Raw genomic sequence first — 11,902 nt, 5'->3', positions numbered from 1 at the left:
GGTGTTTATGTCTGAAGGTCTAAAGGTACCCAGCCGTGCAGAAGTGCAGTGTGTGTGTGTGTGTGTGTGTGTGTGTGTGTAAGAGGGTCAGCGGCTTCCAGACATCCCTAAACACTTGTGCACAGGTTGGGCTCCTCTCTCCGTGCCTGGGAGGAGACGGCTTCTTAGAGTGAGGGGCAGCGGTTATTTGGCAGAGTGGATAGCAATCCCGTTAGGCCCTGGAAGCGCATCTGAAGCCTGCGAAGGATTTACAGAAATTGAGCCCCACGTTTGGAGTGGGATCCAAGGCCGCTGTTCCGGTGAAAGACCCCGTCCCCGGTCCTTGCGGAGCCGCGAGCATGGCGCCCTATGTGCCAGCCCCGTCCAGCACGGCCGCAAGGGAGCCGGAGCAGTGTCAGCCTGTGCCAGCTCCCTTTGGGGGGGGGGGGGGTGGCTGCGCTGGGCCAACAGAGAGGGTGTCGTCAGTCCCGGGGGGGTGGAAACTGGAGATGAGGCCAGATCCTGCCTGGCGGGTCTGTCACCCGGGTCTCTGCTTACACTCCCGGGGAAACTAGTCGCCCTGGTGGAGACTGGTGCCAGATACTGGGGCCCTAGGATCCGGCCCCAACGGCCCCAAGCTCCAGGAGCACGTGGGGTGTGGTACGGAGACATCCTTGGCAGGGCCCCCTGCATGAGGCTGGCCCCAGGGGTGCCGAGGAGCCTAGGCTGTAGCAGGGAGCCAGGCCAGGATTTCGAGCCGCCCCATCTATGGGGACCCCTGGCCGCGGTCTCTGGGGGCAAGCTCTTCAGTGTGGCAAGAAGAGTCGGCTGGGCCCTGAGGTCTGGTCTGTTCTAAGGGCTGCCCCGCGGTGTGGCTGGACGACACCCAACCCACTCTGATTCTCGGCCTGCCCTTGGTCCTCCGGGGGCCCTCTGAGCAGTGATATATACCGCGATGTGTGACCTGCCCAAATCCTGTGAGCGGAGGAGGGCCTCTGGGGATGCCGAGATGTGAAGGGGGTGCTGGGAAGCTTCCTGGCAGGGCACGCTAGGGGCAGCACAGGGGGGTAGAGGGAATTTCCTCTCTTGCCCTAGTTCCTGGTTCAGATGTTACAGATAGAGGCACCGGTCAGCTGTCAGGGGCTGGCTGGGGCTCTCCACCCCCAATCTGACTGTGCTCAGGCCCTGGGCTCCCGACCCCAGAGCTCAGACACCTCCCATGCTGCTTTTCCCCTGAGGACTTCAGCTTCCTGCTGGGGCGGGATCACCTGGGATCCAGAATCTGTCCTTCTTGCCCACAACCCTCGAAGGAAGAGGGGCAGGAGGTGGTGGCTCTTTAGCAGCTTGTAGAGGGTCTTCTGGGGACCCTGTATCTCAAACCCATCTCTAGCCAGATGATGGCCTCTCGGGACAGTGGGGTTTTCAGAATCCTTGCTGCTTACCCTACCTTAGAGAAAGAGCACCCTCGGTCTTGTTGTGCTGGTGGAGAACAATAGAAATCTTCCTTGTGAACACGTCCGGGGAACCAAGGGAAGGCACCTGTGGCGGTCCCCACAGCCTCCCCCACACACCAGGTCCCAGCCGTGGGATCCCTTCGTCCCCCTCAATCTCCTGACATTTGCTGCTCCAATCTCTTGAGAGGTAGGTGGAAAGGGTCGAGGCTGTGGACCAAAACTCGGGCCAAGAAATCTGTGCCTGGGACACTGAATACATCTCCTGATTTCACGGTTTCTTTGAGCTTCTCAGAGGGGGCCTAGCTTCTCTCTACTAAACCAAAGGGCTTTAGTCCCATCCCATAAAGACTGGCCCACCTTCCTACACAGGTGGGGGCAGAGGGGATTTGAAAGGCCCCCGGAGGTGGAAATTGAGGGCTTCTGTGGCCCTGTGCAGCCTGCCAGCAGAGGCCCGGGGGGATGGCCTGCCCCAGGGGAGTGCAGGCCGGTGTGGGCAAGGAAGGGCCCAGTGCATGGTCAGACAAACAACACACAGCTGTCCAGAACCTCCACAGCACCATTTATCCAAGCCTCATGGAGTTGAGTGCGCCCAACTGCTTGCACCCCGTCCTCGGGGGAGCGCAGGCATTGCAGTGGCCTCTGGCCTGGCCCCAGTATGGCCACAGACCCACGGGGCCTCCCGAGCCCTCAGCCTGTCAAGGTGGGGCTCTGGGTATGAAGCGGCCTCAGACCTTCCTCCATCCCACACTCTCAGGGGCTCCATGGGTCTGGGCTAGCTCGACACTGTGTTAAATAGCTTCCCGGCAGTCCCCCTTAAATAAACCCAGCCCCAGAGCAACCCACCCCGTTTTGCACCCTGAATATATTATTCTACTGGCTTATGTCTCCTAGAGAGGGGAGGGGCTCCCTCCTCCTGCCCTCTGCTCCAGGGAATACCGTCTCCCTAAAAAACCAGGGGAAAAAGTTTTCCCGTCAACTCTGGGACAGAAACAAAGGGAGGCCTGGCCTGGCGTGGGAAAGCCGGGAGTCCCGGTCTGTCCCCCCACCCCCACCCCCCGCCCTGTCCTCTCCTTGCCCTCTCGGCAGCCCAGGTCAGCTGTGACTTACCGAAGATCACAGGCCCAGGATCCAGAGTCCTGACATATCTAGGAGGTCACCCTGGTTTTGACAGCTCAACCTGGCTCCCGGGCAGGGGGACGGACTCCAGGCCCTGACCTCGGCCCCCTCACAATTCTCCAGGCGTGGAGAAGGCTGGGGAGACCCTGGCTCTTGCCGCTGCCTGGTGCCGGGCCCCTGGGACTGCCTCACGGCGCCGCCCGCCCTGGACGTCCCCGGGTGTCTCTGGCTCTGGGGGATGCTCAGCGGCCCCGGGGGCCCGGGAGCGATGGGGCCGGGGCCGGAGTGAGCCTATCCCTGGCCTGATCCGCATCTGGGCCCGGGGCCAGGCCTCACACCCAGTACTGGCCGTTTTTGAGGGTGGGGTTGGGTGTCCGACAGTACTGCAGCAGCTCTGGGTCAGGCTGGCCGCCCGGCGGGGGCCCCTGGCCAGGCACGGCCGTGAGCGGGATGGCGTGGCCCGGCTCCACCTTGCGGAAGGTCTCGGTGTCGCCGGCCAGGCCGTTGCGGGGCTTGGCGGTCAGCACCTGGACGTCGTGCTTGCCCGTCTTGTTCCGCTTGCGCAGGTAGAAGAGCAGCGGCAGGAGCAGGGCCAGGAGCAGGAGCACCAGGCACACGGGGATGATGATGCTGAACATGTTGGCCTCCAGGAGGCCCAGGAAGCCGCCGCTGGCTGCGGTGGGCCCGGGGCTGGGGCCTGGCGCGCCCGGCTGGCCCGTGGCCGCGGCGCCGCTGTCGGGCCCCCCGGCTTCTTCGGGGAGGCTGAGCAGGGCCACGCCGTAGGGTCGCGCGGCGTCGTAGGGCTCGGTGTGGAAGTCCAGGGAGGCCACGGCCGGGGGGACGCCGGGCGCCCACAGCTCCAGCGTGAGGCTGTCGCCCGTGGGGCCGGGCGCGCGGCCCAGCTGCAGCCCCAGCCTCCCGCCCTCCAGGTCCCGCTGCGTGAACTGCTCCACGGGCTCCGGCCCCGCGCGGGCCACGCGCACGAGGCGGCCCAGCCGGGGCCCGGCCAGCAGGCGGAAGCGCGGCTCCCCGCCCGTGCGGTTGGCCAGCTCGGCGGCGTCCAGCACGGCCGCGTCCAGGCGCAGGGTGGCGCCCTGCGGCCACGGCCCCCGGGGCCCGACCCGCAGCAGCGCCGCGACCGTGACGTCCACCGTGGCCGTGGCGTTGGCGCCCCGCGCGTGGGCCAGGACGGCGAAGCGGTCGCGCGGGGAGGTCAGGTCGGTGAAGGCGAACTCCACGTCGCCGCGGTCCACCTGCCGCTGGCTGAAGGCGCCGGCCGGCCTGCCGGCCACCAGGAGCTGCCCGAAGCGCGGCGCCCGGGTCACGCGGTAGGCGGCCTCGGGCTCGGCGCGGTCCGACACGACGCGCAGCTGCTGCGGCCCGAGCGCGCCGCGCCCCAGCGCCTGCGGCACCTCCAGGGGCGCGCGCAGCTGCACCTCGATGGCGGCGGGCAGCACGTCCACGGCCAGCGCCACGGGCACGCGCGGGCTGGCGCCGGCCCACGCGCTCAGCTGCAGCACGCCCGCCACGCTGCTGCCGTTGGCCACGAAGGCCAGGCGGCCCGCGTCCACGTCGGCCTGCGAGAAGCGGCGCACCGGGCCCGCGCCCGCGCCCGCGAGGCTCAGGAAGCCGCCGGGGGCCGCGCGCCGCACCTCGTACTGCACGTCGGCGGGCGCGGCGCCCGGGAGCTGCACGCGGAGCTGCGCGCGGGACACGGGCGCGCGGGAGCCGCGGGGCAGGCGCAGCGGCTCGGCCGCCGCGGCCCCCACGCGCACGGCGAAGGCCTCGGCGGGGAGCGCGGGGAGCGCGGGGAGCGCGCCCGGCCCGGCGCCCGCGGGGCCCTGCAGCTGCGCGCGGAAGCCGAAGCCGTCGGGCTGCGCGCCCCCGCCGCCGTGCGCGTAGGCCAGGCGCCCCGCCGCCAGCTCCGACTGCAGGAAGTGCGGCCGGCCCGCGTGCAGCGCCCGCCCCGCCAGCAGCAGCCGGCCCCGCGCCGGGAACCGCGTCACCTGGAACAGCACGTCGTGCCGGGCGCGCAGCGCGGCGGGGACGCGGGCCAGCAGGTTGGAGGCGTCCAGGGCCGCGCTGGTGATGTCCGCCTGCTGGCCCTCGGCCACCCAGAGACCTGCGGGGGGACGCGGGCCGTCGGACCGGGCGCCCCGGAGGACAGGGGGCCTGTCCCCTCTCCAGCGCGCCCTGGGGACTGACTGTGCCCGCGCCCGCGCCCGCGCCCGCGTCCCCGCCCTCACCCGCCGCTGTGCGGCCCATCCCGCTGCTCACCCTCGTTCCTCCAGAGGCGGCTGGGGCGCTGCGGGCAGGCGGCCTCGAAGGACACGGCCACCTCCAGGGTGGCGGCCACGTCGGGGGCGGGGGGCGAGGACAGCCGGAGCTCCAGGGCGTCGTGGACCTCCCAGAAGGGCTCAGCAGGCATCTTGTGCTCATACACAACATCCCCCGCGTATACCTGCGGGGACACGGGGGCGCATTTTTTAAAATTAATTAATTTATTTATCATAGACAGAGAGAGAGGCAGAGACACAGGCAGAGGGCGAAGCAGGCTCCTTGCAGGGAGCCTGACGTGGGATTCTATCCGGGGACTCCAGGATCGTGCCCTGGGCCAAGGCAGGCGCTAAATCGCTGAGCCACCCAGGGATGGGGGTGCATTTTTAAAGGAGAGGCAGGTTCCGCGCCTGGCGCCCACAGGTCCCTGGTGTCCAGCCTCACTCTCCGCTCTCCGGCCTATACCTGGCTGTGGGTCCCTAACCCCAGCCTGCCCTCACCAGCCTGCTGGGTCACCACTAGCAGTGAGGAGGCTGGCTCTGCAGCCAGGTGCCTTGTCACCTCTGGGCCCTGCAACCTCAGGCAAACCACCTGGCCTCTCTGAGCCCCTAGGGAAAGCGATGCCCTATGGGCGAGGGTCTCCACAGCTGGTCCTTCCCGTTTTGCCCGTCTCCCGCCCTGAAGACACCAGTTTTACCATCGCCCTTCTTTCTTCTATGGTGACGATTTCCCCGCAAAAGGGAACATTGCCATCATGACTCAGCCATGCTGTTCTCTCTTCCATCTTTTTTTCTTTTCTTTTCTTTTTTTTTTTTTAATTTTTATTTATTTATGATAGTCACAGAGAGATAGAGAGAGAGGCAGAGACACAGGCAGAGGGAGAAGCAGGCTCCATGCACCGGGAGCCCGACGTGGGATTCGATCCCGGGTCTCCAGGATCGCGCCCTGGGCCAAAGGCAGGCGCCAAACCGCTGCGCCACCCAGGGATCCCTCTTTTTTTCTTTTAAAGATTAATTTTTTTTTTCAATTTTTTGAGAAAGAGAGAGCGTATGCACAAGAGCACGGGCACATGCAGGGGAGAGGGGGAGAGGGAGAGAGCAACCACGGTGCCCAAGATGGGCTCCATCCTAGGACCCTGGGATCAGGACCTGCACTGAAACCAAGACCCGGATGCTTGACCAACTGCACCACCCAGGCGCCCCCTCTCTTCCATCTTAACGACTTGTGACTTTGCTTTTTCCACCAATGTTGTCATGCCTCCCCCCATTTTGCTCTCCTTTACAGCAAAACTCCAAAAAGAATAGTCTGTGATCTCCCCCATGCTGTCCCGAGTGCACTCTGTCCAGGATTTTGGTGGGTCTGTGGGCCTTGCGTTACTCTCCTGCTTGGCAGCGTCTGGCATCATCGTGCCTTCCTTCCTCTAACAGCCACTGGCTCCCAGCGCGTCCCACCCTCATGGTTCCTCCTGCCTCTGTTGGCGACCCCCCCTTCTCCCCAACGTCTACACCTTGGCCTTTAGAGTCCTCTCTACCTACAGGCACATTCCCCGTGTTCCTCCTTCAGCCACATGCCCCCCAGGTCAGCTCTGTGGATAACCCCTGTCGACCTCCACTGCGGAATGCTCTCTCCCAGGTTCCAGACTCACGTGTCTACTTCCTGGCAGCTGCGTGGGGATATCCAAGGGACTTCTCCAAGCCAGCCTGCACCACGCAGGCTCCTGACCCGTGCGCCTCTCCTAGTCTTCCCAGTTCACGGGATGGCTGCCCTGTTCTTCCAGTGGCTCAGTCCCAAACCCCTGGAGTCATGCCTGACTCCTCCCTCTCTTACACACCATCACTTCTGGCCTAGATTATCGCCACAGCCTCCTGTGTCCCAGCGTGGGCCCCGCTCCCTCCCCCTGCGGTTTTTGTTTTTGTTTTTTTTGTTTTTAATTTATTTGACAGAGAGAGAGAGTAAGCGCAAGCACACAAGCAGGGGGAGGGGCAGAGGGAGAAGCAGGCAGCCTGATGTGGGGCTCCACCCCAGGACCCCGGGATCATGACCTGAGCTGAAGGCAGATGCTTAACTGACTGGGCCACCCAGGCGCCCCTCGCCCCCCATGGTTGTTCTTAACACAGAAGCCAGTGCGAGCCTTTTAAGATGTGAGATTACTGTTCTTCCTCAGAGAGTACAGTGGCTCCTCATTTGACCGCAAAGATCCCACTCTGACCCTTTGCCCCTGCCACCTCACCTCCTAACCATCCTGCCACACTTGCTGTTCTCCGGGGCTCTTTGCACGCTACACACCTAGGGCCCTTCCTCACTTCCATAAAGAAGTACGCTCCTGGACAGCCTGGGGGGCTCAGCGGTTGAGCACCCGCCTTCAGCCCAGGTCGTGACCCCGGGGTCCCGGGATCCAGTCCCGAGTAGGGCTCCCTGCAGGGAGCCTGCTTCTCCCTCTGCCTGTGTCTCTGCCTCTCTCTCTGTGTCTCATGAATAAATAAATAAAATCTTAAAAAAAAAAAAAGTATGCTCCCTTCCCCCTGCTAATCCAAATGTGTCCTCTTTGCTTATCTTTTGTTTTCCCCTTTTAGGAGAGGGGGAATCTATTGCTTCGAAGAAAAACAGGGCTTGCACAATACTAAGACGGAAACTGGGGTCGCAGCGTGTGGGAGGCTCTAGGACCGCAGGGTAGTGAGGAACTGGAGGGCAGTGCCCCATCTAAGGGGGAGCCACCCACACATTAATGGGGGATCACCAGCTAATAGGGGATCACCATCCTTCTAACGAGGGAGCAGAACCTGGGGGAAAGGGGAGGTTGCTCCTCAGCTGATTGCTGTAGGAGGGAACAGAGCCTTTTAAGAAACTGGAGATCAGGTTTTTGCGTGTGTGTGTGTGTGTGTGTGTGTGTGTGTGTGTGTGTGTGTGAACTCCTCCAAAGGTTATATGTTGACCATTAATTTTAAAAGACTAAATGTCTTGTGCAGGCCAAATACAACACATCTGTGGGCCAGATGTGACCCACAAGGACTGTCAGCTGTAACCTCTGGCCCAGGCTGAAGGGTGGCAGGAAGGAAGTGGAGACAGACCCCCAGGAGTGGGGTGGGAGGATGGACGCCGGGGGGGCGGGGGGGGGGTGGCGGGAGGTGTCTTGGGGTGAGCCAAGTCACAGGCAGGACGAGGAGGGGTCTCTGAGCTCCAGGAGCAAGCATGCCCTGGTGAGAGAAAGCCTGGACTAGTAGTTAGCAGCCGGAATCCTGGTTTTGCCTCTTACTGGCCACATGCTCTGGACAGTCGCCTGACCTCCGTAAGCCTCAGTTTCCTTATCTGCAAAACGGGACACCCGATCCCTGCCCCACCCAACTCAATACTGCAGGACAGTGGTGCTGTCGAGACACTACCCAGTCCTGCCCTGTCCCCTGCCCCCAAGCCAGGACAAAGTCTCTGCCACGAAGCCATTTCCCAGCTTCCCTGGGTGGCACTGCCAGCCTGGCCCCCTGGTGGCCACTCCCTTTCATCCCATCTTGTTGGGGTGTGCGGAAAGCTCCGTGGGTGGGGGGAGGAACCCCGAAGGCCTGGTCCTGTCCCCTCCCCCTCCTGGGAATCCGATGACAGTGGCTCCCAGGATGCAGGGAGTCTAGTGGCGGCTGTAAAGGCGGGGCCCTACCTCGGCTTGCGTGAAGTTCACCAGGGCCTCCCCGGTGCCGCCCTGCTGGGCGCGGAGCAGGCGGCCCAGCCGGGGGCCCTGCACCACCCGGTAGAGCAGGTGCTGCGGATCGGTGCCGGCACTGGAGCTGGCTCTCAGGCTCTGGCTGCTGAGCGGCTGGACCGACCCTGTGAGACACATCAGGACCCTGCTGGCCTCGGACTGGGAGGCAGGGCGAGGCCGTGCGCCTGCGGGGGCAGCGTGACTGGCCGGGCCCCAAGCCCACAAGGCAAGCGCGCCGGGCAGACCCACCTGGGCACACGGTCAGCGTCCGGCTGCCCTCCAGGGAGAGGAGCAGCTGCTTCTGGGCCGTCACGCGGAAGAAGTGTCCAGGGGAAGCATGCTCGCCGTCGGACAGGCTGAAGCGGAAGCCTCCGTCCAGGGCTCCTGAGGATGGGCGTAGAGTGGGTCTCGCTGGCCCCCGCGGGTCCCCGTCCGCAGGCGCTCCAGCCGGTGGTACCCACCTCTGTGTAAGAACAGCACGAGCCCGTCGTCCAGCTGGGCCTGCGTGAAGCTGTGCACCTCGGTGCCTGGCGCCGCCCGCAGCACCACCTGCCCATTGCTGGGCCGCTCGATGGTGTAGACCAGGTCCTCTGGGCCCGAGTCGCTGTCTGCACCCCTTAGGGCCTCCGGAGGGAAGGGCACGGTGGCCCCCTCCCACATCTGGGGACACAGGCCCGTGAGGGTTCCGTCCCCACCGAGCGGAGCACTCCCACTGGCTCAGCTCAGGCCTTGCGCGGTCACTGAGGCCCGCATCCTCCTGGGCTCCCCCTCCCAAGGGCCCCTCCAGCCCAGTGACCTTCCCCTGCCACCCCGGGCCCAGGCTCCCTTTTCTCCGCCCTGAACCTGCTTGTCCTGCGAGGCCAGCCCCCGGCTCTTCCCTCACCAGGCTTTCCCCCCCGCAGAGCCCCCAGCCCCGACCCACGGCAGCGCCGCGACCGTCTGGCCCTGCCTCCTGGGCACGTGGGTCTGGGGACGGGCTGGGCACACTACAGGAATGGTGAGGCTCGCGTCCCCAAGACGCTGATTAAACGCACTCCCTTTCCAGGTGAGGGAAGGACGGGAGGCTCGGGGTGGGAAAGGCTGATGCTTGGCCCCTGTCCGTGGCCTGGAAGCAGCACGTGACAAAGGCTCGCATGTTTCCAGCGCGGTCACGAGGCCCACCCAGGTCAGGGAAGGGTGCGGGCAGCCCCACCCCAGGCTCAGAGGGAAGAGGAGCCCCCGTCGGGCCTTCCACCTGCCAGCAGGGCAGGATCCCGTTTCTGGGATCCTGTTACAGGGCCTCAGCTGGGTCAGGACCTTGGGCTGCCTTGGGGAGGGGCTCCCATCCCCAGGAAACGGAGCCCTCTGGGATCCCAGGGACCTTCTCTCAGTCCCAGGCTAACCCCCCCCCCCCCCCCCCCCCCCCCCCCCCCCCCCCCCCCCCCCGGCCGAGCCCTGGAAGGGGGAGCACGGTGCGGTGCGCAGAGATGGGGCTTCAGCGCAGGCTGCTGCACAAACGCTGTGGACAGCATCACCTGGTGGCCAAGGGGCAACACAGCAGCACCGGCCTGTGGCAGCCCGGAGCCGGCACCCCCACTGCTCTGCGGGCTGCCCCACCCCTGGACCACTCCCCACAGCCACACCCTCTGCCATCAAAGGTGTCTGGTGCCCATCAGGCCCTGCCCGTCCACCATCTCGTGTGATCTTGGCCATGCCGTGCCCTTTCTGTTCCCCCGTAACTACTTCTGTGACCGTGGAGGAATGCTGTGACCTGCCTGGGCCTCAGCTTTGGCTTCTGCTGAGTGACAGCACCACCATTCTGGGGTGATGTGAGGAGCAGGGGCTCGGGAAGCCAAGCTGTGGCCGTCCCTTGTTGTGGGTGGAAGCGGGGAGCTTAACCACCCTTCATCTGGAGTCTGCCCTTTAGGGCCTGAAAGAACTTTCTTCAGGAGGTCTGGTCCTGAGCCACAGAAAAAGCCTGCAGCTGAGGGTGAGTCCAGGGAAGGCCAGGGCCAAGGATGGCCATTCACGAGACTGCCTGCCGCACTTCTAAGTGTTCAACAACCAAGTCTCACACCTGTGCCCTACTTTCAGTGCCATAGCTCTTCCCCACCACCTAGAGGCATGTGGCACGGTCCCCACTTGGAGAAAGCGACTGGGGCTCATGGGCGGGGAGCTCTGTGCTGGGCCTCTCTTTGGGCGGGAGGTGGGAGGTGATCCCAGGCTGCTCTCACCGTTAGGCCTGTGTTTGCGGTGAGGATGGGCGGTTGGTCATTGACAGGCAGGACGGTGATGGTGAAGGCCACAGGGTGGCTCTGGCGGTCCAGCTCGGAGGCATTAGCCACTAGGGTGAAGCTGTCTGTCAGTGTCTCACTCCCGTCGTGCACATAGCGGATCTGCTGCTGTTCTACCTGTGGGCAGGCCTGAGGCTGAAGGCCAGGCCCTAGCAGGCCTGAGGGCGGTGCGGGCTCGACCCCGGCACCCCTCGTGCTCTGCCTCTGGGTGTGGGAGGGACAGGCTCCCTCCGCGCTTCCATTCCCGCAGGTGGAGACGGGGACAACCACTCCTCCCAGGCTGAAGGGCCGCAGGAGGAACGGGAATGGGGCTGTCCTCCGACTGCCTGGAGGGGAAGGAACGGCAGCAGGCACCCAGAGCAGAGGCCTCCCCGACCGCGACCTCCCTGCTTCCTCTGGGTGGACGCCCCCAGCCGTAGAGCCCCCAGCTGCCCCCCGGCCCCCAGCGAGTCCTGAGAGCAGTACCTCTTTCCAGGAGAAAGCGCTGAGGGTCCCTGCTTGAGGGGCCTCCTCTCTCCGCAGGGCCCCGTGCAGAGGCGGCTCAAGGACCCGCAGCTCGAGGCCGGGCAGCTCGGGGAAGTAGGGCCCAGCTACTCGGAGCAGCGGGGGGGCCAGCACGTGGCTGCCGCCCTCGGGGACGCTGAAGTTCTGTGCCTCCAGTGGGATGGTGGCGGGCAGCACCTCCAGCTCCACGCGGACGCCCTCGAGGGGCGCACCCAGGCCTGAGCCCACGTCTAGGGAGAAGGCGTCACTCCAGGCCTCGGGGCGGGAGTGGAGGTACAGGACCCTGCCGGCGTCCACCGCCTCCTGGGAGAAGCTCTGCACGGGGTCCCAGCTGGGCGGCCCAGCCACGGAGGCGCCGCGGGACAGCATCACCAGGTAGCCGGCCCGCGGCGGGGTCTTCACCGAGAACACAATTTGGGCGGGCGGCACTGCCTCCTGCGCTGCCTGCGTGACACAGGGTTATGGAGGGAGGCCGCCGGCCCCCAAGCGGCCAGAGCAGGCTCAGCGCCGGGCCCCCCAGCCCCCTGCCCAGGAGGTCCCCGGACACCCCTGCTCACTCAGACACCCAGACGTGCAGCCGGCCGCCACCCCCCCCCCCCGGCTGCTCACTC

General features: G+C 65.1%; 1 protein-coding gene across 1 annotated transcript in view; it reads right to left on the bottom strand.

Moving 5' to 3' along the window:
• Positions 1-1,971: 1,971 nt before the first annotated feature.
• Positions 1,972-11,902, bottom strand: part of CSPG4 (chondroitin sulfate proteoglycan 4) — a 33,457-nt gene continuing 23,526 nt past the window's right edge. Inside the window, exons 4-10 of the mRNA XM_072745997.1 lie at positions 11,253-11,735; positions 10,728-10,904; positions 8,976-9,174; positions 8,764-8,898; positions 8,473-8,639; positions 4,827-5,010; positions 1,972-4,671 (exon numbers count right to left, since the gene is read on the bottom strand). Coding sequence (XP_072602098.1) covers positions 2,882-4,671; positions 4,827-5,010; positions 8,473-8,639; positions 8,764-8,898; positions 8,976-9,174; positions 10,728-10,904; positions 11,253-11,735 — 3,135 coding nt within the window. The 3' untranslated portion in view covers positions 1,972-2,881. The remainder of the gene's footprint in view (positions 4,672-4,826; positions 5,011-8,472; positions 8,640-8,763; positions 8,899-8,975; positions 9,175-10,727; positions 10,905-11,252; positions 11,736-11,902) is intronic.

The sequence above is a fragment of the Vulpes vulpes genome, unplaced genomic scaffold (genome assembly GCF_048418805.1).
Source record: "Vulpes vulpes isolate BD-2025 unplaced genomic scaffold, VulVul3 u000000678, whole genome shotgun sequence".
NCBI classification, from domain to species: Eukaryota; Metazoa; Chordata; class Mammalia; order Carnivora; family Canidae; genus Vulpes; species Vulpes vulpes.
The sequence above is the reverse complement of the archived record's forward strand: the minus strand, read 5'-3'. Positions and strand labels throughout refer to the sequence as shown.